Source organism: Anastrepha obliqua, chromosome 3, assembly GCF_027943255.1.
Source record: "Anastrepha obliqua isolate idAnaObli1 chromosome 3, idAnaObli1_1.0, whole genome shotgun sequence".
In the NCBI taxonomy this organism is placed as follows: Eukaryota; Metazoa; Arthropoda; class Insecta; order Diptera; family Tephritidae; genus Anastrepha; species Anastrepha obliqua.
The window spans coordinates 66,371,541-66,398,004 of record NC_072894.1 but is presented as its reverse complement, the minus strand read 5'-3'; the positions used below and the strand labels follow the sequence as shown (position 1 = coordinate 66,398,004).

At 34.3% G+C, this 26,464-nt stretch overlaps 1 protein-coding gene across 2 annotated transcripts in view; it reads right to left on the bottom strand.

The window, feature by feature from the left end:
* LOC129240394 (triple functional domain protein-like) overlaps positions 1-26,464 on the bottom strand; it is a 124,349-nt gene that overhangs the window by 11,291 nt on the left and 86,594 nt on the right. For both annotated transcript variants that reach the window (XM_054876162.1, XM_054876161.1), the window contains exons 13-14: positions 11,939-12,038; positions 10,289-10,534 (exon numbers count right to left, since the gene is read on the bottom strand). In XM_054876162.1, coding sequence (XP_054732137.1) covers positions 10,289-10,534; positions 11,939-12,038 — 346 coding nt within the window. The remainder of the gene's footprint in view (positions 1-10,288; positions 10,535-11,938; positions 12,039-26,464) is intronic.

Below are 26,464 nucleotides of genomic sequence, written 5' to 3'. Positions count from 1 at the left end.
AATATCGGTAATATAATTTATAAAATCTGTCAAATTAAAGCTATTGTGACTGTATGCGAATATGGCTAAATTTCGATAATTTTTTTAGATTTTAGTAGAGTTTCAAATAGCTGAAAGAAATCAGACAAATGATATATTGCAAGTAGGCAAGTTTCTTAAAAGACTTTGGTACTAGATCCCATATATATACATATTATATATACGAGGTTTGTTTAAAATATGAGGTGTATTTTCAAATTTTGCGGGCTACGTATATTTGGCTTTCGATTATTATTTTTTTTTTATGTTGGTGCACTCCTCTCGGTGATATGTTCACGGTTTTAGCAATATAGCATGTTTAGTTTGTTTGTGAGAGGCTTAAATAAGACAAGTGTTTTACGTGTTCGGCAATTTTCTGCCATCGCAAAAAATGGTTGCATCAAATTTTGTGCAAAAAATGGAATTAAGTGCTCAAAAACACTTGAAATGTTGACAGTGTACCAACATAAAAAAAAAATAATAATCGAAAGTCGAATGCACGTAGCTCGCGAAATTTGAAAATTTATCTCATTTTTTGAACAAACCTCGTACATACATATAATTGGGCCATACACCCGTTTTGTATGTTTGGTCGAGTTCCTGCTCCTATTTATGGCGTGCGTCTTGATGTTGTTCCACAAATGGAGGGGCTTACAGTTTTACGCCGCCTCTGAACGGCAGATGTTTTTGAGGAGCTTTTTCGTGGCAGAAATACACTCGCTGATTTGTCATAATCTGACGAGTGATGATCGCTTTTAGAATAGATTTTCTATCATTCGGTGTTTCATGCACGGAAATTCGAATTTGCGCACTTTCGAATGGTAGTCAAGCACCAACTCATTTGGCTACGGCGGCCCCCAGTTCCCATAGGTCATTTTAATATTTTACTAGTATACCTGTGCGTATTTATGCGGTGCTTTTTCCCTATATTCACCATTCAAAATATAAACAAAATTTCAATTAAATAGCACGTGTGAGATTAATTAATACTGGAGTCAAGACGAATCGATTAATAACCCTCTTAACTTTTTTGATAAATTTTTCCATGTACCCCATAATCAGGATAATCACCACAATAACATACTGCAACAATTGAATAAAAAAATTATATTCTTTGGTACATAATAAGGAAAAAAAAAAAACAATCTTAATACGAAATATTGTCATTGGACCTTTGTCTATCACCTGCTCTAACCGGATGTCCTGCTGGCCCAATTGCAGAGAAGCTATGTCCTGAACACATACACTAACAATAACTCATATATCGTAGAAAAGTTGGCTTTGACATGACGAAGTAAAATGTTTTGTGTTATGCGTGGGATGCTTTTTATAATTTGTGCCTTTGTGTTGCAAAAGTCTGATGAGCTTTAATTCGAAATTTTTATCGAAAAGTTAGATATTTTTTATCATAAACTAACATATTATATAACGTTTCAACTTAGAAGCATTATTTGTTGTTTTTCAGTGAGTTGAAAAATTCATATCGTGAAAATTTTCGTGCAATGATTTATGACGATTTTCGACGTGCATTATCGGGGCAGGAGTAGATTGGTACAACGAGTTGTAACGTAAGTTTGGTGAAGATTGTTCAAAAACAGTTGTTGTGCCACAAACAATCGCTGCTGTACGTCTCGTTGGATGCCGCTTAATGACAATTGCTCAAATGTCCAAAATAAGGACTCGGGTCGATTGTTGTAAAGAAATGTTGAAGAAATTCAGCCGTGGTGATTCAAACACACACATCTATGACATGACACTGTAACAATTGACGAATCTTGTATCTATGCATATGAATCGAATACAAAACAGCAATCGCAGAATAGGTGATATAAGACGAGCTTAAGGGGTTATATACCTTGTGTTTTTCAAAAAAATCAAAATAAATTTTATTTCTTTATCGTAAAGTACAATCCCTTGAGAACATTTTCCAAAAATTTCATAGAGATCTGAGCAATAGATCGAAAGTTACAGCGTTTTAAATTGTGCGTCGTCACGTCCTGAGCGTATGGCCTCATGCGGCGCTTGAAACTTTAAACGCGATTATCTCAAAAACGTGTTTTTCCAAAAATGATTTTGCGGTGGACGCGATTGCAAAAAAAGTATTCAACCGATTTTTATAATTTTTTTTTTTAAATTGTTCGTAATTGATGTCGCCTCTTAGTGAACGATCAACTTTTTATGTATAAATTTTTATTTTGCAGATATGAATTTTTTAATGCCAATTTTAGGACTGTAGAAGTGGAGTTTTTTAAAAACATGTTCCTATTTTCACAAAAATCAAAATATTTAATATATTGATCGTTCACTAAGAAGATATAACCCTATACTAATGAAATCTTTTCGATTTTTTGATTTCAGTTGACTTGGTGGACTTGAATCGCTTCCACCGCAAGCCTCTTCCAAAAAAAGGGTCTTGGGGGAAAACGCCATAACTCCGCCATTTTTAAATATTTTTACACAAACAAAGCCTTTTTTTTTCTTTAAACATTGTAATATCCAATAATAAAAACTTTTATACAATAAAATTATTGCTACATATCTTAAAAAAAAACTCAACTTTCGCTAATTTCACCGGACCACAAGGTATATAACCCCTTAATGCAACTAAATTTGTTCGCGAAAGAACAGCTCAAAGCAAATGGTCATCTGTTTTTTCGGAGAAACTTAAAAAAATCAATTCTGAGTGATGCACAACCTAGAGAGTTTTTGAGCACTTAAAAGATCGAATTCATGGATCATCCGCCTTACAGCCCTGATTTGGCGAACATTAAAAATAAAATGCGAGGACAACGTTTTTCAACGCCTGAGAAAGCTGTCGAAGCCTTTAAACAACTCAGTAGAGGTATCCGCCCGGACTTTGGTTGGTTTTCAACGCAAAAATCACATTAAATCCATAACAAATTTCTGAAAGTACTCTAAGAAATTTAATTTTTGGCTTAGTACTTTATTGTTGCCATTTAGCTGATAGCACGCAATTTAGCCGTACTCGCACAAACCATAAATTTAAAAAAATCAACAAAAAGTAATGCCAGTTTTTATTTCAAAATGCGTTTTTATGCTAATTTATTTTACTTTTCACAAACACGCGCGCCTTTTTCTGTTTTTTGTTTTTTTGAACACGAATAAGACTAAATGCCACAGAAAGCGTTCTGCCAGACAGACAAATTCAAACTGAATGTAGTGAGAGAATTGTTGTACTCGTGCGCTGTTCTCACATTCGAATCGGCAGATGATCGGTTGAAAGCGATTGGAATAGCGAAAAAGTGTGACCACTCATGAAAAAGGTAAATATTGGGCCAACAAATAGCCAGTTGCATATTTGAATAAATGTACATATGGACACATACTTACATGCAAGTGTATGTATGTACATGTGCATGTCTATAAATACGACCAATAACGCAAATTTCTCATTAACAAAATAACAAATGCTTGGTATGACTGACCCGTCTAATGCCATAACTGTTCATCTCTATAGGCTATATTATTTTCACTAATCAAGAGATCAGCGCTAGCAACCTCAAATATTTGGTTGTTGCGGTTTCTCGCTACTTAGTGGTTGTGAGAAAATTTTGCCAAAAGTATTTGTTTTTTTATTTATATATGTAAACATGTGTTGGCTGAGCTTTCCTTAATGTTGGTGCTTTTTTTCTCACCCAGGCATTGAAGTAAATTGCGATATGTCTACTAGTACGTAAATATATGCATACCACTAGGTAGCTCAATAAATTTTTCAATTCGATAAGAACCAGACTATTAGCTTACATTTTTTTTGTTATGTCGGTACATTCTTCATACGAACCTATGTGAAGTTTCATTTGAATCTATGCATCTACATATTTTTTCTTTATTCACAAGTCACTTAGTATCGACGTGTCATAGTATTTTCTACATTGGAAAAAATCAAGTATCGGAAATTGAATTTTTATTTTTGGATAGTTTAAAAGCAAAGTAAATGTATGAATGAATGTTAAAAGTGAATAAGGACTTTTCAGTAGAAAGATGAATTTAAACGTGGTCGTGCAAGCCTTGAAGACGATCCACGTCAAAGACGTCGAAAAACAGCAACAGCAAAGATACCAGAAAAAATACAGGATATCGAATTGGGAAATCACCAAGTGACTGAAGGGTATTTAGTAGCTCTAGGCACCTCATTGAGCAGTGTAAGCAATATTTTGACTGAAGAATTGGGTTTAAGAAAGTAGAGTGTACATAATGGGTGCCGCATTTGCTAACAATGGAACAAAAAAACATTCGAATGCGACTTTTTCAGCAGCATTTAGAGTGTTTTCGAAAGAATAAAGTGGATTTTGTGCATCGATTCATCATGATGTATGACACTTGGGTCTATCACCATGATTCTAAAGAGTAGCGTGGATCTGGCTCCTCGACTACGAAACGAGTTCGTGTGTGGAAGTCGTCCAAGAAGGTGTTAGCATCAGTTTTTTTTGGGAAGCGAAAGGAATTTCGATTGTAGATTAATTGCAAACTAGTAAAGAAATAAATTCTGCATATTGTTGTGAAAGGAAAATTATTATTTTTCATCAGGATAATGCACCGTGTCGCAAGAGCATCTTGACAACAGCTAAAAACCATGAATTAAAGTTCGAATTATTGGAGCAACCACCGTATTCACCCAGATTTGGTGCCTAGCGACTAAAAAATGTCATGCGTGGAAACATATTTGCAAACCTTCCAGGTTTTCACTCCCGGGATGGTGTTAATAAATTGGAGTCCCGTTGGAACACCTATCTTGAAAAAGTTCCTCATAAAAATATCTGTCGTTCGGAGACGGCTTAAAACTGTAGGTCCCTCCATTTGTGGAACAACATCAAGACGCACACCACAAATACGAGGAGGAGCTCGGCCAAACACCCAAAAGGGTGTACGCGCCAATTATATTTATATATATATCTTTGCAAACAATAACATTGTGTTTTTCTTATCGAACCGCAAAACTTATTGCACAACCTAGTATACATACATGTGTACATACGCACTCAGGTATAAGATTTTAATGCCTCACCTGCCTTAAAAAGGCTTACTGTGCTTATTTCTAGAAATAAAGAAAACGTAAGATTTAATTAATTTTATAATTGAATATTTTAGTATTACTTCCCATTAGTTTGTCTTGCTTTTAATTTTTAGTTAAAATTTTCAAAGATGATTCAGTTCCAAAGTGTGGAAATGAAGGTTTGTTTATTTTCTGACGTGTTTGGTTTTTACGAAAATATACAAACGGCAATCTATGTATGTACATATGTATCTGCAAATTTATTCATGGGTATGTTCATGTGCTAATATTGGCGGTTTATATAAAGGGTTTTCCAATAAACAGGTGTTATCTATCGCTATCGAGAGATGATTAACGATTTTTTATGGCTGGAATTGGATGGTATTGATCTTTACAACGTTTTTTTTTTTCAACAAGACGGCGATACGTGCCAAACAAGCAACAAACTATTGATCTTTTACGGGAAAAGTTTCCGGATCCTGTTATCTCTCGAAGAGGTGATCAGAATTGGTCACCGAGATCTTGTGATTTAACACCTTGTGACTTTTTTCTTTGGGGCCACGTGAAAGAGAAGATCTACGCCAACTGTCCAGGATCGATTCAAGACCTCAAAGATAGAATTCGTTAGGACATAGGGCAGCCACTTTTCAATTCGGTTATGGAAAATTACATGAAAAGGATATTGTCCTGTAAGCGTGGTCGTGGTGGTCATTTGCCTGATGTTATTTTCCACTATTAACGGCATACTTTCCTGTTTATAATGAAATAAACATCCGATCATTTATATTAAAAAATAGCATTTTTCTTTGAATATCAAAATAACATCTTTTATTGCAAACCCCTTTACATATACAGGGTAGTCCAAATAAAAGCTTATTACGTATTAAATTTTAAATAAAATAAGTCAATCTCAAATTTTGTTGCCCATTTCCTGTCAGAAGCAATAACCAACTAAGGTGAAAATCATGTTTCCAAGAAAAACACTTTGCATATCTGTATTTTACACATAAGTTTATGCACTTTTATAAACAAATTTTTGAATCTGGCCTTCCAGTAGTGAATTCTTAAAACACAGTATCCACTGTTGCTACAAAAAAATCTAAAAAAACATTTGTATGCAAAAAAGTCATGCAGTAACAATATTAATATAATTTTTTTAGTGTCCAGGATTTTTTTTATTTTAACGTTGCAGTTCAATTGGACACTTTTATGACTTGTAAACAATATTTATTTAGTACATTTTTGTAAGTTTTTAATTGGTTTTTAAGTGGAGGTCATAAAAACGCAAACCACAAAACAGAGGAGGAGCTAGGCAAAACACTTGACAAAGGCCGAATACACCAATGATATACACACATTTACATATGTACATATGTAAGAGTGGAAAATGCCTTTATTCCATGGCATGGTTATATTATTATGTGTCTTGAAGAGCAGATTTAGTATCCATTAGAAAAACAATAGATGCATGTACGATGCTTTCTTTATTGGTTCTCAACACGCAACCACTTATGAAACTAGAATGGAGACAAGCACAATTTCTAGCGCTTAATAATAGATAATAAAATCACTGAAGCTTACGGAAAAACCATAAACAATATTATTATTTGCTGATAGTGTGTATACTGCTATGTATGTATGTATTTACTTCGTGAGAATGTCCATTCAAATAAGATAACAATTTTTTTGACTTACCAAACAAATTAAAGCAAAACTACGCACACCAAAAGCCACAATGTACGCCTTTAGATAATAATAAAGTTCTTGATAACTATTTACACAAAATTAATATTAAAATTGGTTTATTGTGAAATGAAGTATTTTCTTTGAAATTCATTGAATGTATGCATGAATTATGAATTTGGTTATTTAATAGCATTTTTTTGAAATGTGCTTTTGAATGGATTTTCTTTCTTACAGAGGGTGGTCAGATATATTTTTGAATTAGCCGTTTTTTTGACACTGACATATTTTTCACGATTAAAGTCTTGACCTTCAGTCAGTATCACAGCTCGATACTTAAGAATGTTTCGGATTATTGCAGATATAAAGAAAATAAATTACTTAAATTACTTAATGCTAATAAAAAGGAGCCGGAAAAATTCTATCAATAATTAATTTTTGATGAGTTTAAAGAAACTTAATTTTAGGGGATCTGTGAAATTTTAATTATTTTGCCGAACAAATTTTAATGCAGCATATGATTTAGATAAAAGAGGCATCGAAGCTTACATGAAGGTATTTGATCTTGTCAACAGGCTGAAGGGGATACCTGAGACACTGCACGACGTTCGTACTACGTTAGGTAGTTTGGAGAACGTAACGTGATAACACTTATTGATATTGAGATATAGGTGAGATCGACCACACCATAAGTGCAATCTTTTGATCTCTAATTGAACCCTTATTCCTGTGAAAACCCTTCATTTTAATCTTCTTTTTTAACTCAAGACCCTCAGTAGGAATTAAGCAAGAAATGCCCTTTAGTGCTTCCACTATCAGAACTCAACGAGATTTCGAACTCTCTTTTGCTTGATTTTTCTTTGCCTAAGAATGTGTTTCCGAAATTATTCAATTTAATTATGTTCTCGTGCTTTCTGCACTACTAATGTGCAGTTATCGTTTTAGTCAGTAAAACCCTTGTAGTTTATTGACTTTCTGAAATAAATAAATATATGTATAAATAAAAAAAAATAAGTTTTTGCAATACTCAGTGTTTAAAGTAAATAAATTTTCAACGAGCCGTATTTTTTATCTTGGCGACTAGGGTAACAAACAAAGCTATCGTATCTGGCGATCGGAAGAGAGTGACAATTCGATGTGGATTTTGCTTGGAGCGGTGACATCCATTCGGAGGAGGCTTTCTAAAGAAGCGATAGCATATCAAAAGTAATTTAGATTTGCTCATTTTAGTTAATGTTTTTACCTTCTCAAATTTTGTGCACATAACGGTTGTAAGTAATAACATAAATGAATCGAGATAGATACTGACTTATATACAGTGGCTCACAGCTTATAATTTCATGTAGGCCTCTATTCAAAAGAAAATGTGCGCTATTTTTTCTTAAATTACATTTAAAAAAATTTAGATGTTCATTCAAAGGTACAAATATTTGAATTATGAACATCAAGAAATAAGTTCAAAGTAATTTTAATTCAAAATGAATATTTACAACAAAAACAAAATACAGAGTAAACCGACTCCGAAAATTAAAAGCGAGCTTTACTTTAATTTTATTAAAATGTTCGGTTCGGAGCGAATTTAGCATTTCCTAATTTTTTCAAACAGTCTTCTATTTTGATAACCCTATGTGACTACCATTCGAAAGTGCATTGTTTCGAATCTTTGTATATGAAACACCAAAACAATAGAACAAGTTTTTTAGCGGTAGGCACTCGACAAACAATGACAAACTACTGTTGTGTATTTCGGCTCCTTATAAAAAAACGATTCGCTGTTCGGAGACGGCGGAGAACTGAAGGTCCTTCCATTTGTGGAGGAGTTCATTAAAAGTGTCTTTATAAGTAAGTATAAATATATTCATGAAGCAGTCGCAATAATTTTTTTTTAATTGGTCCATCTGACAGTTTTTACGTGCCACTTTTGAGCGTAATATTTCGAATTTAGTAGAACACAGTCTGCCTGAAATTTCGTATTTCTATTTGTATATCTATCGTCATCTTTGTGATGAAAATATCGAAAAAAGAATCAAAATTATACTCGTTGTGTGGGCACGGAAATTCACTCGGCCCGGTGTATGATGTTACGGGACTTAGACCAGTTGAAGAGCAGCATTCTGTCTCTTTTTTAGACCAAAAGGCTATCAAATATATCACTATCGATCACGAAATGATCTGAGTCTATTAATTAATACGACAAGCGAAACTAAAATAAGCTCGGAGTGTATTTCTGCCATGAAAAAGCTCCTCATAAAAAAAATATATACATCTGCCATTCGGAGGCGGCTTAAAACTGTAGGTCCCTCCATTTGTGGAAAAACATCAAGACGCACGCCCCAAATAGGAGGAGGAGCTTGGCTAAACACCCAAAAAGTGTGTAAGGGCCAATTATATATATACACGTATATATATATATATATGTACCTACTTTTGAGCTTTCCTGCTCCCACGACTTGTGTACATATGTTCCCTTTTCATGGAAAGTGTTATGTAATATTATATTATATTTGCAAAATGATTCAACCCACAAATGCCATTTAGTGGTGTTTAGCAGAAACTTATAAAGTTATATACGTTATGAAAGCAGGACATTGAGGAATAGATCCTAAGTGCATATCGCTCGTTTGCGGGAAGAACGTTATAACTCAAAAAAAGTTGGAGAAAATTGTCTCCAAATTTTCAATTTACTATGCCTCGGTAAGTAAAAGTAAAGAAACATTTTCATCTAATGAGAAACTGTTAACAGATAACGCCATGAATTTTTCATACCGCGTGAAAGAAGAGCTGCCAGTACTTGCTGCACACTTATCTAAAAATTTGTTTGTCTTTTTGGGTTATGACGTTTTACCAGCAAAAGAGCGGTATGATATGTAAAACAAGAACTAAGGTTTAATTTTTGAAAAAAAAAAAAGAAAAAAATCAAAAACATAAATATAAAATGAATAAATAATATTAAAAAAAAAAATATTATTTGTGCAAAAATTAAAATGTCGACCATAAAAAGCATGCCCTATTTGTAGTGCGCATTTTCTGCTGTTAAGTACTACGCGTATGAGTAACATTTGTTTATATGACAAAAACTAGAAAAAAGTTTCCAGCCACTCCTTTTTTAAATAGAATACATGCCTTCATTTCGAGAAGTGGCGGCATATCAGGTATGTAATGAAGTGTGAATGAATAGAGTGTTGAAAGTAACGAGGCCAAACTTAAATGCTGCTTAATCGTAACATAAATGACAAATCATTTTCTTTTTCGGCAAAACTTTGAAATGTTAAGCGATGCCATTGACCTTTTAAGGCCTTAAACAAAGTGTGCCAACAAGGCGCCATAAGCAACATGATACGCAGTGACGATACATTAACTTTACTGCTAAGCATAAAAGTTGGCTGTTTTGCATGACAAAAGGTCTTATTCACATTAAAACCAAATAGAAATTCATACGCACACACAAACAGGCACCACTACAAGGTTGAAAACTACATATAAACTATGTACTATTTATTATTCATGGTCAATTATAGTAAATTGTAATTAGCCGGAGAGGTCACGCTGAAGTTTATTTATTAGTTAACTTACCAAGTTTTTGGAATTCTCTTTGAGATCCTTGGCAAATACGGGTGGACCATTTGCCATTAAGTGCGGTTCCTGTAAAGGTTTCATAGGCGGTGGTAATTCTAGGCCGGCTTCTTCTTCGGCCTCGTAATCGGCTTGTGCGGCATTGGCCTGTGATGTTGTCGCCGATGTGCCATAGTGACTTCGACTGCTTACTGTGGCCGATGTGGAGAGGTTCTTCTCATCCTGTTCGGTTTGTTTTTGCGTCAACTAGGAAAAACGAAGAAAGCAAGGAAATACATTAGATTGATTACAGACCAAACAGCTGAATAACAGCAACACAGGTCTATTGAATTCTTCCTGATTGATACGAGACTGATTTTCGATATTTTTTTCTGCACTGGCCTGAAGTCCAAAGTGTTTATTACGTCAGGGTTTAAAGAAAATCGGGAGTAAAACCACATACAAATGAGTTTGTGGGTGGTTTTACCCCCCTTTCTTTCTTTTCATATCAATCTGGCGTCTAGAGAGTTAAGCCAAAGAGTTACCAAAGTAACCATATATTCAAGTCCAAACAACAATTAACTGCTTGGAAAGAAGTGTGGCTAAACCTTTAAGGCCCAGTGATTACGATCGAATTGCAAATTATTAAATTCAATTAAACTAAGCTCTTAAAAACTAACACTCGGGGGGTTTTTGGCGTCGCTAATAACAAATCCGATAACAGTTTAACAAAATTAAAAATTGCGGACAAAAATTACAAAAGTTAATGAGGATATTATCTCAAATAGTAGTAGGGCCTCAAGTGCAGCCTGACTATCACCTACGATGAAAATATGCTCATTACACTAGTTTTACTATAAGTTTATATCTGACCCCAGACTGATGGCTTATATCTTCCTTTGAAATATACTCAGAGAATTCAGTCCAGGGACAGAAAATTGGAACACCTATGCCTCCGGAGTTTATGTACCAGCGTAAATTTTTCGCAAAAAGATGTATCTTATGGTCGAAAGCGTATTGTTTACCATGTTGTTCAGTTCGATTCTGAATCTTTCCACCGAATTGGTTTTTTTTTCTAAAGGGTTTTTCAATAAGGGCGGGTAGATGTTGAAATGGAATAAAATGGCGTTTGCTGTGTGGCACGTAGCGCCGTCCTGCTGGAACCACATGTCGTCTAGGTCCATATGGTTCAATATGGGCCACCACGTCTACCGAAAAATGGGCGCAATGCGCGCAACGTTTGCGTTAATGAACACTCATTTTGATAATAAAGTTTTATCATTTGAACGTGCTGTTCAATCGTGTAACTTGCCATGATGATTTGGCATAAACAACTGAATAATAAACAAAAGATTTGACAGATGTCACCAACACAAAATGGCTGCCACAGGGCGCCAAAATCGACCCGCGCCAATTGAAAAACCCTTTATTACATCTGTGGATCTGGCATGTAAAGCCAGCGGGAGTTGATATTATCGCTCGCTTATTTAAATCCATATTTTAAACGTATTCATTTAGTAGAGTTCACTTAAAAGTACCTGTTGCATGTAGTTATAATTAAGGCGTTAATTCGAAAATATTTTCCATGGGAAAAAAGTGTGAGCGCATAGCTCCCATAATGGAGTTTGACAAGTCTACTTTGCATATAAGGATTATAAGTATGATACTTACTCTTAAGCTCTTCTCTGAGGATTTCTTGGTAAGTATTTTATCTGCTGGTGTCTTCTCATTTTTGTTCTGTGAGTGTTTTCGTAAAGGAAACCATTTTGGCCTGAAAATAAGAAAAAAAAACATTAAAATACATTTAGTATTAAGCATATATAATTAAAAAGTATTAATTAAATAAAGGATTTACACCAATTTTTTCGCGAACACTAAATCAAATTTCCTTAATTTATAAATCACAAAACGTTACAATTAGAGAGCGACTGAACTTTTCTTTAAATTTTAATGTCAGCTCTATAACGATGGATGGTGTGGTTAGTGAGGGGGAAATGCTAATAGATATTGTTTTTACGTTACAATATGAAATTATTCAAGTACGAGTGTTAAATAATTCCTACACATGTGCACATAAATACGGATTTTTTTTTATTAATTTTTACCAATCTAACAATTTGTTAATAGTTCAAATTATCGTGATTGAATCTTGTCTTTTTTGCTTTTTATTAACAAAAAACTAGGTCCGGTGGTCTTGGCTCGTTTTCTAATTATAACATTAATTTTTTCCCAAATAGGCGGTTCTGCTTTACCCAAACAGTCGGATTTTTATCCGTCCAAGGACTGTATATATATTTATAATTAGCATTTACTCCCTTTGTTGGCTGTTTTTGGCCGAGCTCCACAAATGGAGGGACCTACAGTTTTACGCATCTGAACGGCAGATGGTTCTTTATGAGGAGTTTTTCTATAGCAGATTCCTTTGTCGGCCCAGGGGGCGACTACTATTAGAAAAATCTGTTTCTATTATTTTTAGTTACGCACCAGCCCATTTGGCTACCATACCCCAACTCATACGGAAGCCATAAGTACACATGTATGCACATATCTGGTAATTCATTTAGAGATACTTTTATTGGTGACGATTTAATGGCAGCTTACGAATGGTAGCCGGTAACACCCGTGGTCTCGATTGCAGCAAGATTTGATTTACTTGCTCAGCTCCTGAAACCAGGAATATCGTGCGAAAGCGATTCGATGAAAAATTTATTTTACGTTTTGGATCAGTGACCAGTGACACTTTTTTCCATTGGAGCTAGCTTAAGTCCAAAGTCTGCATGGATAAGCTGACTACGATTGAGACATAGGAGACCAACATTACTGGAGTCGTTGGCCAAATACCACTTAGTATGTGGTTAATGTGTCATTGAAAATTGCTTTTCATTTTGAGGGGGAGAAAAAAAACCTCTAAATGAATCACCCGATATCTGCCGCGTTACAAGCATACCTATATAACTAAAATATCAGAGGAGCAAAATTAAAATGTTTTAAAAATTATTAATTTCGATAATATGTTTGTATATATTTGTATACAAGAATGAATAAATTTGATTACGAAATTGGCGACAACACACAACTTCGAGTCTCATGACCATCATTACACTTGGCCATGTGTCTAGCGGTTACATGCTCGGACGCTTGCCTACACATAAATATTACTTACTTTTCATAAACAGTGGCGGTCAAAAAAATAGCAGCGTGACATATGGCAAAGTTTTGTATATTTATTTATTTTGTTTAATATTTTTAGTTATTCGTAAAAATATAGATCATACTACAAAAAAGAAAAGAGAAAACAAATTCAACAAACTTTTAAAAGAAAAAAAATTCGAGCTTATGATACATGGGAGAAAATGCAGAACACCGTCAACAAACAAAAAAAAAAATTATCGAAAATCAAAACGAACTTTGGAGCCACTTCAAATTAATTTTAATCGAATTCACTGTAAATCTGACATTAAGTGTTGTATGTCTCACTTCCAATTTTCAACTTCGCGTGAATTCAGATGTTCTGAGAAACGAATTTAAAAGAAAAATATCAGTTAGTATTCACTTCGTTTTAATGGAGCCAACAGCGTCTAATAACGTCTTAAACAAACGACATTCATCGGGTGTCTTTCAGCACCTTTCTAAGCTCACGAATGCGGTCATCGGATACAACCACCACCTATTGCAGAGGAAGAGCTTCAGCTGTTTCGTGAGACCAGTGCAAGTTTCGTTCCCACGATAGTGGTTTCTACGTTACCGGAACGACCCTGATTTATATACGGCCAAGAACTGTTACTCCAGCAACATTCCCCGTACATGTATGGGGAATGTTAATGCTGCTACAACAAAAATAACTCGCGTAACTTCGACTCAATTATGCTCTGGATATTGTTACAGGTTAAACTCCTATTTACCCGGTTCACTTGACAATTATGTTTATAGAAGAAAATAGTTATTAAAGCAACCGTATTTGATAAACATTTACCACAAGGGTTTCAGATAACTCAGGTACTCCGCACAATACTAACAACCTATTCAAATGCCCTCTTAAACCCATTCACCTAACACTCGTCTCCTTCTGGACCCAACCTGCCGAAGCAGCACGTTTCCTGTTCCTAACTTAGGTGAGTTAGATGATGACGATCGGTGACAACACCGCAGGGCTTGATGAACTGCTACAACTACAACGACAACGATAACAATAACATCTTAAAAGCACATTTGTTGACCCGGTGGACATGAACACATTAAACTCCTTTGTGAAAATAATGGAACCATTTATGAACACCAACATACAAAAATAAGCTCTTGAACCAGTTCGGGTAATTCAAGTCTCTTGTTTTCTACTCAAAAAACCGCAAACGAAGTAATGAACTAATTTTTAATTAGGATGAATTCAATGATTCATTTAAAATGGACAAATTATTCGTTTTTCGGAACACCAAAACTAAATTCACTCGTATTAATTTTCATTATCCCTTTCACTCGGATTTCAGCGCCCGCCTGATTACACCAAAAAGGGAATGTGCAATGTGCAAAACTGCATCCTCAGAATTGTTCTAAAAATTCCATCTAAAAAGTTGGGAAATTTGTTGAATTTTTTTTAATTTTGTGCACAATTTGAAATTGTCAGTTAACTAGTTTTTGTGGTAGTATGTGGTGGTACGACGGCCGCCGTAGCCGAATGGGTTGGTGCGTGACTACCATTCGGAATTCAGAGAGAGAACGTAGATTCGAATCTCGGTGAAACATCAAAATTAAGAAAAACATTTTCTAATAGCGGTTGCTCCCTGGCAGGCAATGGCAAACCTCCGAGTGTATTTCTGCCATGAAAAAAAGCTCCTCATAAAAATATCTGCCGTTTGAAGTCGGCTTGAAACTGTAGGTCCCTCCATTTGTGAAACAACATCAAGACGCTTCCATAAAAGGGTGTGCGTGCCAATTATATATATATATGTATATATACATATGATCTATATTTTTATAAAAAATTTAAATAAATAAACAAATAGTGAAAACTTTGCAATATGTCGCACTGCTATTATTTTGACTGCCACTGTGTATATTGTGCAAAAATACATATACATATACATATGTGTCTATACAGAAGCACCACATCAACAAGCTGCTCATTCATTCGTTCAATCATTATTGTGTGTGCGCACAATTAAACGGAAGGAAAGAAGGAAGTCATAAAAAATGTGGAAATGAGACCGGAATAGGATGGTTGACCGCACCGACTCATTGTCACAAGCATTCCTCTTCATCCCACCTTAACGATAATTTTAAAAGCATCGACAATACTAAGAATGTCACTAATGTAAGATGAGCATATTCTGCAAGGAAAGTTTGAATATTTGGGGAGGCAATTTTGTACCAAAGGACGTATTAAAGGCAAAAAGTTCCAGTCTCAGACCTTCCTACTAAGTATCTTAATTCACGTGGTACTATTTCGAAAAAAAAAAAATGTTTTAAAAACATATCAATTAAATAACTCCGTACTAGGTTTGTCAATCTGCTCACTGCTAATAGAATTAAACCCGTGTTCTCATATGTTTTTCGTCGGTCATAAACCTTAAATTTTCTGAGAGTCGTAGTTCAATCCTAATTCTTGCTTATACTTATAAAACTGTCAATATTGCAATTGATTGCCTGTATTTCTTAAGCAGGATTCGTTGTTGTTGTTGTTGTAGCAGCATACTAAGGTGAATGTGCTGAAGTGACAGTCTTTGGCCGGATATAAATCCTGGTCGTTCCGGTTACCGACTGTCGTGAGAACGAGATTCGTAATTTACTTCCGTTCTATGGGGCTAACGTGAGAACCAATTACGCATTTAATTAAAGTTAAACTAATTTCATAAACATTGCATTTCAAAAACTTAAAAACAGAATTAAATATTCAAAGAAACTGGCCTTGAAACAGAAATGTCAAGGGAGACAATATGACTAATAAACATTATTGGCTCAATTGCGTTCAGGAAATTGTAGCAGGTTAAACTACGACCTATCCAGAATTGACCACGACATGTGAAGGTACCTTGCACGACACTACCCACTCTCCCTTTGGGCCCAACCCTTCGATTCAGTATGTTTCTTGGCCTACCGTTAGATGAGATAGACGCAGACGACCGGTGACTACACTATGCTGTCCCGATGAACTGCTACCAACAAAATCAACTAAAAAGCTTTGAATATATACATGGAGCAATAGGAGCATTAATTAACTTAAAATAAAAAGTACGGTGCTTGTTGTAAGTGAGTTAAGATGAGTCTGTTAACTTACATTTTAATATTTTTTTTTCTTTATTGTCAATGCACCCCTGTGAAGGACCTCATTTGAAGGGGGGCACATTTGACATCTACAGCTGTAAAGAAAAATAAAAGCTGTTGTCCCTCTAATTCAACTCACTTTTTTTCGCTATGCATAATTCCAGCCATATCTTCTATTTGTGGTCTAACAAAAACTCAACCTCGATGGAGATGACTTCCGAAAAAAGCTGGAAGTTATAATTGTAGTTGGTATTTTATCTACTATATAGAAAAACGGGCTTCTTGTTGGCTCTTTGACAAGAATATAGTTTGCAACAAACAACTTTTCATCTGTTATATTGTGAATCTCCAATTCATCTACCTCGGCTTCAATATAATCGTGGGATGATGTTTTATGAAATTATTTGAATTTAACCGTAAAACCAACCGACATACATTTCCTGTATGGTCATGCTAATGCATCATATCCGAATTCACCAAAGAAAACGGTTCGGAAGATCAAGATCGGCGCCTACTTCTAGCGTGGAAGAAGAACTTTCAGAATGAATAGAACACAATTCAGGGATGATTACAAGGAAAATATCAGGGGAATTAGTCCTCGTCTTGTTTAGAAAATACAAACTATTCACACAACTTCAGCAAACTATGATGAGAATATCCAATTAACAAATGAGTTAAAAAAAGATTAACTTGCCATATTTCCAAAGCCGTTAATTTGCGGACACATGTTATTAAGCCATTTTTGCTTCTTTTGATCTTTACTATTAATAATAAAAAATAATTAGAACTACACCTTTTTGTTATGCGTACTGATGAGTTTTTCACAAACAGAGGGACCTTCAGTTTTATGCCGCTTCCGAACGGCAAATGCTTTTTTATGAGGAGCATTTTCATGACAGAAATACGCTCGGAGGTTCCCCATTAGTTGCCGATGTGCGACCGTTGTTAGAGAAAACCTCTTCCATCAATATTCTGTATGGGGTTTCGAACCTATATACTTCCGAATGGTAGTCATGCACCAGCCCATTCGAAAACGGCGGTGTGCATACATTCGTAATTTTTATTGTATTTTAATTCGGTTAAAACCAAATTTAGTACGAGCTTGTGCTGTAAACGAATGACAAAAAGATAAATAAATTGTTCGCTGAAACGTGCGTAATATTATTATTGTGTTAGCCGCCGTCATAGCTGCAAGGCTTTGTGAGTGACTTCCACTCGGTAGGGCCAAATGATAGAAAGGGTTCTTTGAATAGCGGTCGCTCACCGGCCGACCACGGCAAACCTCCGGACGTATTTCTGCCATGAAAACATTCCTCCTAAAAAAAAAATAATTGCCATTCAGAGGCGGCATAAAACTATAGGTCCCCCCATTTATGAAACAACATCAATGCAGACACCCAACAAAGGATATACGCGCCGCTATATATAACTTATATCTTATATTTCATAGTCTGTGGTGCCGCATTATTGACAAAGCTCAAGAATTCTAGCTTCAGGCCTACAGGTAAAAGTCATGCATATAGGATCTAATCTAATATGTCGAATAAAAAGCTACATCAGAATAGTGAAAATAGGGATGCATGTGGCGGGGAATAACGCCACTTACAAGATCCTCTAAATAAAATACTCTAGTGGTTTTGGAGCATCGCGGAAGTAGTTCAATGGCCTCCCTTCAAATATTTGCCCTTTATTATTCGAAAGAAAGAGAGAACTCGAAATATTTTTTCCGAATTCAATAGAACACAATTTCCGTTGCGAGGCACCCAATTCCATTGCGTAGTTCTCAATTTTAGTTATGCATATTTGAATTTGGTTAGTTAAAATGTTGGTAGCTGAATATCGTTTAACGTCCTAACACCAACACAATTTGTGCCCCTATTTTAGTGTTTATCTCATTCTCTTACCCATCTACTGCCTTTAAAACGCGATACTCCTATGTTAATGTGTAGGAGTTTCGTAGTATACTTGCTCCACGTGTGCGGTGTGTACATATTAAGGTTTGAGGTCATCGCCATAGTCATATATTTGGCGACTCATTAGTGGAGTGTCGAACAAAGCGGTCATTGTGGCGTTTTGCGTCTTGAAAGTAAATAAGGATGTGTTTTGTTTGGCTAAGCGGTGACAGTTCACATGTAAATTTACGTAGCGAACAGCGAGGTTCTAGTGCAGTGGAGGAGAGGGATGGAAAAAGGATAGCATAGTTGGTGTACAATAACGGTATGCGGTATGTAAAAAATGTCAATAAATTATTTATTTCGGTAATTTTTGTTAAGGCGTTTTCATTGAATCGCTCAGACTGGACGTGGTAATAATGATAAAATGTGAGTAATTGTTTAGTATTCGTTGTGAAATTTGTCTTGGCACGGTTAAGAGCCCTTAGCACAAAGAAAATAAATGAAGTCTAATTTACTAAATATTCTAATAGAGCTTGTTTATTCAACGGTCTCCTAGGTTATTCTTCCAAAGTCAAAATTGGCGTTAGTTAAATATCAAAGAAATGCACTACAAATTGTAGCGAGGGAACTAAGGTTTGGTATAAGTAAATGCCAGGAAGTGACACGGGTATAATAACTGTATTTTTTTCACGCGCATATGCCTCTGCGCTTAAAATTTTTATGAAGTAATAAGCGCTTATGAAATAATTGCGGATGAAATTGGTGCTTTCAAATTTTTGTTATGCAGTTCTTAACGGCTTTTTAAAATCTGCTTTATCGCCCTTAAATATTAAACGAAATGCCAGAACAGATGGCGTGTAAAAAACTTTCACAATTCGGAAAACAATTAAGATATATGCATTAATACACATTTTTCTATGAATTAAAAACTTTTGTACCGCTTGCATTTTTCAATTCATAACACATATTGATGGAAAAGCAGTGTTGACAAAGGTTTTTACGGATTACGGATTATAGTCAATTGATGATGAAAGTTTTTTTGTTGCTGTAAGGGCAGAATGCACATAAAAATAATAATAATTGGCGCATACACTTCTGTTAGGTGTTTGGCCGAGCTGCTCTTCCTATGTGTGGCGCACAGTAGTCTCAAACGGGGTTGCGAGGGACATATCTAATTTCCGCCTCTTAGAGAAGAGCTACGGATATGTTTGATATATCATTTGAAAGGTAATTAAATGTACTTTTATGGAAAATTATAGAATTTTTTGTTTCTAATAAAGAAACAGTTAAAAAATTCTCCCAAAGTGACGATTTATTAGCCCTTTTTTCTTTTTTTAAGAAAAGTATTAGTGAAATGGAAGTTCTGGAAAAAAATGATAACATTTTCTTAAAGTTCAGTTAAAAAGCTTTAATTTGATAGTTTTTTCATGTCTGTAGGTGCTACAGACCCAAAGTTATGATACTTTAAAGATGTCGATTTTTTCATTTTTAATTTGTTTTTCGTTATTATCCAAAACTGAACCACAACGCTTAATATGCGATCAAAATATCAAGAAGATTTCTTCGTTAAAACGCTAGAATCAGCAATTAGTATACGGTTTTTTTTCTTTGTGTGGTTTATTAGTTTTTCATATATTTTCATATATTTTTTTTCCTATTAATCGAAAAGTGTTGCTTACTTGATTCCACGATTACATTATTATTCTACCACTTGGTTAGAATTTTGGTGAGTTTTTTTATAGTACTTACAAAAACAATATTAGCTGCGTTCTATGATTACCGAGTTTGCTGAAGAACTCTCTGTGAGTTAGTCAAATACATGCGAATCAACAACACACCTTGGCTCAACACGTTCTTTTCACAAGTTTGTGTTGTTGCTTTGCATGGCTATCTAAACGAGTGTTTGGCTATCTAAACGAGTGTTCTTTTGCAACTCAACAAAAGAATTTAACTATTGTTTAAATAAAGCACACCAAAACTTAATTAATTAATTTGAATTAAAATTTTTAATTCAGAAATAAAACATTTGTTATGGGTTGCGAAAGGAAAGGGATAAAGCGTTGTTCAAGTGGAAGGCCTTGTAAATTCAAAAGGAATGCTTCTATTAGTAACAATATGAAAGGCCGAACTCGTAAAACTGTTTCCTGTCAAGATGTTATAGAAAAAACATTTAGAAGAAGAGCAATTGAAATAGCAAATAATTGCAATAACAATGTTGAGTTGTTAGAATTAGCACTAAAATATGCTAAAAAAGCAGCAAATGCACCTTTTGCTGCTGATCAAAGTATTGAACCTACTTGTGACACATTGCAACATACAAAGGATTCAGGACTAGCATTTTATTTAGAAAATAATTTTACTAAATATCAATACTGTGGATGAAGAGCAGATGCAATGCTACGCAATTGTTGTATTTATTCACCGTATAAGGTTATCGATCATGCAAAAAAGGATTGCTTGGTAGAGTTTTCAGTAATATCAAATAAAGAGATACAAGTATCCTTGCAAACAATTTTAAATAAAACTAGCGAACGTTTATGTGATCTAATCACATATGATTGGAACGAAAACAGTTTAGAAATGGAAGTATCTATCGGATTTGATAGCTCTTCTGGCCATTTGAGTCCACACCAAAACTCTGAAAATGGAGATGCCGATTTTACTTGTGCCCAGCAGTCATTGTTCACAAGCTGTTTTAATATAATTCAAGTTAAAAGTAGTTCAGACGAAAATTGTACGTGGATCAATCCTACACCTCAAAGTGTTCGATTTACTAGACCTTTACGAATGTGTTTTGAAAAAGAGGATGATGCAGCTATACATAAAGAATATGAGCGCTTACGAAATGAAATTAAGAACTTAAAAATACACAAATTTAAATTGAATAATGGAAAGATAGTTTTGAGAGAAAATTCAATTTTATGTATATTTTTAATATTTTTTTCAGTAGTACCAGCAATATAGGGGATTTAGAAGATTAGTCATAACAAAAATTTTGAAGTATTTATAAGAATTTTGTTGATATTTTGATCGCATATTAAGCGTTGTGGTTCAGTTTTGGATAATAACGAAAAACAAATTAAAAATGAAAAAATTGACATCTTTAAAGTATCATAACTTTGGGTCTGTAGTACCTACAGACATGAAAAAACTATCAAATTAAAGCTTTTTAACTGAACTTTAAAAAAATGTCATCATTTTTTTCCAGAACTTCCATTTCACTAATACTTTTCTTAAAAAAAGAAAAAAGGGCTAATAAATCGTCACTTTGGTAGAATTTTTTAACTGTTTCTTTATTAGAAACAAAAAATTCTATAATTTTCCATAAAAGTACATTTAATTACCTTTCAAATGATATATCAAACATATCCGTAGCTCTTCTCTAAGAGGCGGAAATTAGATATGTCCCTCGCAACCCCGTTTGAGACTACTGTGTGGCGTGCATGTTGATATTGATCCACCAATGGAGGGACCTATAGTTTTAAACCGACTCCGAACGGCAATGTTTTTTTGTCAGGAGCTTTTTTATGGCAAAAATACACTTGGAGGTTTGTTATTGACTGGCGAGAGCGCCCGCTATTAGGAAAAAAAACCTGTTGCTATAATTTTGCTGTTTCTGGCACGGAGATTCGAACCTACGCACTCTTGAATAGCAGTCGCGCACGAACCCATTTGGGTACCACGGCCACAGAATGCACATATGCGCATAAAAAAAACACGGCTAATTAGAGCAAATTTGTGCGAGTGATTTACTGTCACTATGAAGCTTCTAATAAAAGGCTTCCGTTAGGAGGCGATAAAGAATTGTAGGATAACCCAATTTCAGAGAAGAAATCAAGAATATTGACTTAAATTGTTCAGACTATAATTCGACCCATCCTTATTTATATTTATTTTTTAAGAAGCAGTCAATAAAACCTGTACAAGAAGCACGACGGTCGTCTTCTCCAAATATAGATGAAAACAAAATTGTAAGCTAAAATATCGTGTTTTCAAACTCGTTGTATCTTCCTGGTGTGCGAAATTATCACTCAAAGTCGAGAGGATATGCGCATTCGACAATATGTCATTTGATTTCAAATGACGGCATCTCCCCATTCGTCTTGTACTCTCTATGAACATTAGCAAGGTTCAATATCAATCATCAATTAGGTGTCCAAATTAAATCTAGAAAATGACTGTTTTCCACATGGCCAGTTACATATGTATGTATATAGTACGTTGCTTGTTCACAAGTCGGGCAACCGAAAAATTTATTTGTTTTTGCTAAAGACGGAAAGACAAAAAAATATTGGTACAACAAATCACTCGAACAACTCAGTTGGACTTGGATCATGAAATTATGCCTGTTTTCCATGCTTCACATGATTTCGCATGATTTTTCACTTATGAAGTAGTTCTTAAATCTGATCTTGACTTATTTTGCGCGAGGTTATGACAGGAAAATTCAGATGATTTTTTCTCTTCTTCAGAAGACGTTTTTCAGGAGTTGTTGTACAACTTTCGGAAGCTAAAAATATTACTCTAAATTTAGATGTGAAATCAAAAATCATTTTTTTCTAATAATATAGAATTCGTATGTAGAATACATCTAAGGGGAATTTCCCAATTATTCGTAAACACTGTATTGGCTGAACCAAAACAAAACTAGACAGAAATGTTAAAAATTCGATCAATAAATTAAATTGTATTAAACAGATGTTTAAAAATACTTTGAATGTTTCTCAATTAAAACCAATAATGTTCTTAAAGAAATTAGCACAGAATATTAACTTAATTTGAAACTAATCAACGTAGAGTTACATTTGAAGTAAACATCCGCTGATATAGACTTTGAAACCAAATACGTATGCATCTAATCATCCGTAATTAGGTATAAACGGTTCATTTCAAAATACGAGCTAGTAAGAATAAATAAATGCCCTTTGAAAATGTTCCACTATTTATATCCGAAAAGATTTATCGCAACAAATGCCACCAAAAATAAAAAATACATATAATATTTTACCAGACGAGGAAATAAAACTGAAAAAATAAGACAAATACTAAAATTCATTTAGGAAGTTGGGATCAGAGAAATAATCTCAGTCCACGAAGGGGGCAAAACGGATTTTCACGTCGCGTGGTAAATTCCTTCATAGTAATAATAATAATACATAACTTAATATCATTGCACCGTGGCACGAAATGGTTCGCTTAACGCTTGAACAGAAAATTTTAAAAACAAAAACTGTGAAAAATTCGAATTTTAATTAAAACACAAGTTCGCGCGGTAAATTTCAAGGCATTTACTCGTGTTATTGTTTAAATAGGACCAAAATTATAGGAAATGTGCTGCAAAAATTAGTTGCAAGGATGTGTGATTACAGAGCCATTAGATTAGATTTAGATTTATTAGAGGTTTGCACTTCGACCTCATGGTTTTTTCTGCCTTCTACTCATCACAGTGCCTCCTCCAGACAGTTCTTTTATTGAACTTAAGGATAGGGCCGGATTGGACTGAGCGTATGCGCCTTTCTTCTGACTGCAAATGGCCGAAATGTCTCAATCTTCTCCCATGATGCAAAGAATAATGAGATGGCGCCCATCGTGGTCCCGTTATTTTGCGCTCAGCGAATTTGACAACTAATTACGTGATTTTAGCTCCAGTATGGCCAGATTACCATTTTCGTAACTTGATTTAGCATTTTTTTTTTGTTATTTTTATTATTTTGTGTCTCGGAGTTTTAGTTCTTTCTTCATAACATTTTTCTAGTTGTTCTAATTAAAATGTCATGTTTATAATTTTGTAAAATATACATTTTTTAATAATTAGTTAAATAATTCACTCAGTTTTATTTAGCTTTACTTTTTTTTAGCATCTGGTGGCATTGCCCGCGAGTACAGGTGTTGTTGGTGTTCTTCTGCTTTCGGCAGTCAAATCTCTCTCTCGCTACTGCAGTGTTGCCTAGCTTTGGATATAAAAACGCATTGAAATGCCCATTCAAAGAAAATAACCCAACAAATTTTTATTGAATCACTTAAAGAACTTTGTATGCGGGACAAATTGCTTTTAGAATGTGCGCTTTTCTAAATAAATGTGTTATGCTTATGTACAATATAATTTTTGAGTTTTTTTTTGTTAAGCGAAACTCTTTTGTTAAGGGAACGACTTTTTTGCTATATTTGAAGTTATGTGACTAGATAAGGTACTCTTTTTGTGAAAATGTCAGTATGGTTTCTTTTGTATTTTCTGGTATTTTGTTGCTTATTTTTACTATGAATACACCTCTTGATACTCTATGTCTCACTAAGGATTGATGACCGGAAGAAACGATTACACCTCTATGGTTTTAATTCGCATTCAATAAATTCAAAGGCTTTTTCAAATGTGTAAAAAGGTTTTCAATCTTAAGAAGAGTTGAGAGAGGGGCATTTAATATTTTTGCATAACCTAAGCCCAAAATTAAATTTGCACTTTCAAATTATCAAATTTTATAAGAGTAAAAAAATTTTCATTAGCACTAAAATCTTCTCAGAGTGACCTTTTATAACATTCTTTCTTTAATAATAAAGTTTTTTTTAACTTACAGTTTCGGTAGCTTTAAATTAAACGCAAAAGAAACAAACACGAAACTTCAAAATTTTCGCATTTTCGGTATAAAAAAGCACTAAATTTATTGCGAAGAGCAAATGGTTGGCAATACTGCACAACTCAGCAAACGTGACGTCACGTACGCTCTGATGGGCGCAATCTTGTTTCTATCATTCTTGATCTTCTCCGTGCTATAGCGCTGCATTCAAGGAGAACCATTAGCGGTCTGGAATAAATAATCTAAGGAGATACTCAAATTCATCTGAAGTATCCAATTTTAGGCTTGATGCCAATTAAAATAGACTACTTTAGAAGTCACAGTGCATTAGGACCAAATAATTAAAGATCTTTCAAAAGTGACGTTTAGATGTTAATAGTGAATAATTCTTAGACGGTACCTTTTTATCTCATCTTGATATTTGTGAAGTAGACAGATATGTAGTTTAACACAATGGAATAACGCGTTAAAATTATTGAAACTTATTATGAAAATGGTTGGTTCTTAAGAACAACATATTGTAAAAGTAGTGATTTCTTTGGTTGAAATAATCGTACAAATGAGTAAGACAATTCAAAGATTTGTGAAAAAATTTTTTAAAATTGGTTTTGTCGATGATAGAAAAAGGACTTGCAGACCAAAAATTGGACGTTCTGTTCAGAATATTGCTACTGTAGCGCAAAATGTTGCTGGGCAACCGTCAATCGGCTGTTTGCCGTATTTTGCCTGTAGACGTGCTTAAGGTGGACGTTTAAATGATGTAAGTTTTCACATATAAAATAATTGTTAAGGCCGTATTTTGAATAAAAATTGTGAAACCTGAAAGAATTTAAATTTTTTTATGTTTTATTTTAAAACAACGTGAATCTTTCACGATTCATCCTTTAATTGCAATATATTAAGGGGTAGTAAATTAATTCGGATTCCAATATTTTTTTGGGTTGCTGCGTCATATATTTCGAGTCATCTATAGTTGGGCTTTAGTTTCAACGTAATCAACTCGAAGGTGCTCTAGAATCTGGACTAAATGAATGGCAACTTCAAGGTGAGGATCAGCAGTCTCATATCTGCTAAAGATGGTTGCAGTGCCATGTATTTTTTTTCTGAATGCATCTGTAATATTTTTTATACAGATTATCGATCTAAACGATACAGAAAGAAAATTCAGCAAAAACTTGTCATTCTTTCTTTATTCCACCTTGTAGACTACTAAATATTAATATTAAAAAAAAAAAAAAAAAACTCATGATTGTTTTTAGTTTAAATAATTAAATTGAAAGGTGATCTGGTTAGTAAATTTAAAAATTTATATTTATTTTGTCTATCTTGTTCGTATTCTTCAAAGTAAAAAGTCTCCTACAAAATGCGCGTATGCCAACTTTTTCCCTGATTTTGGAAACATTTTTCTATTTACGTTGAATATGTTACAGGCATTCCAAATGGTGCCTACAGAGTAGTAAGACACGGTCTTT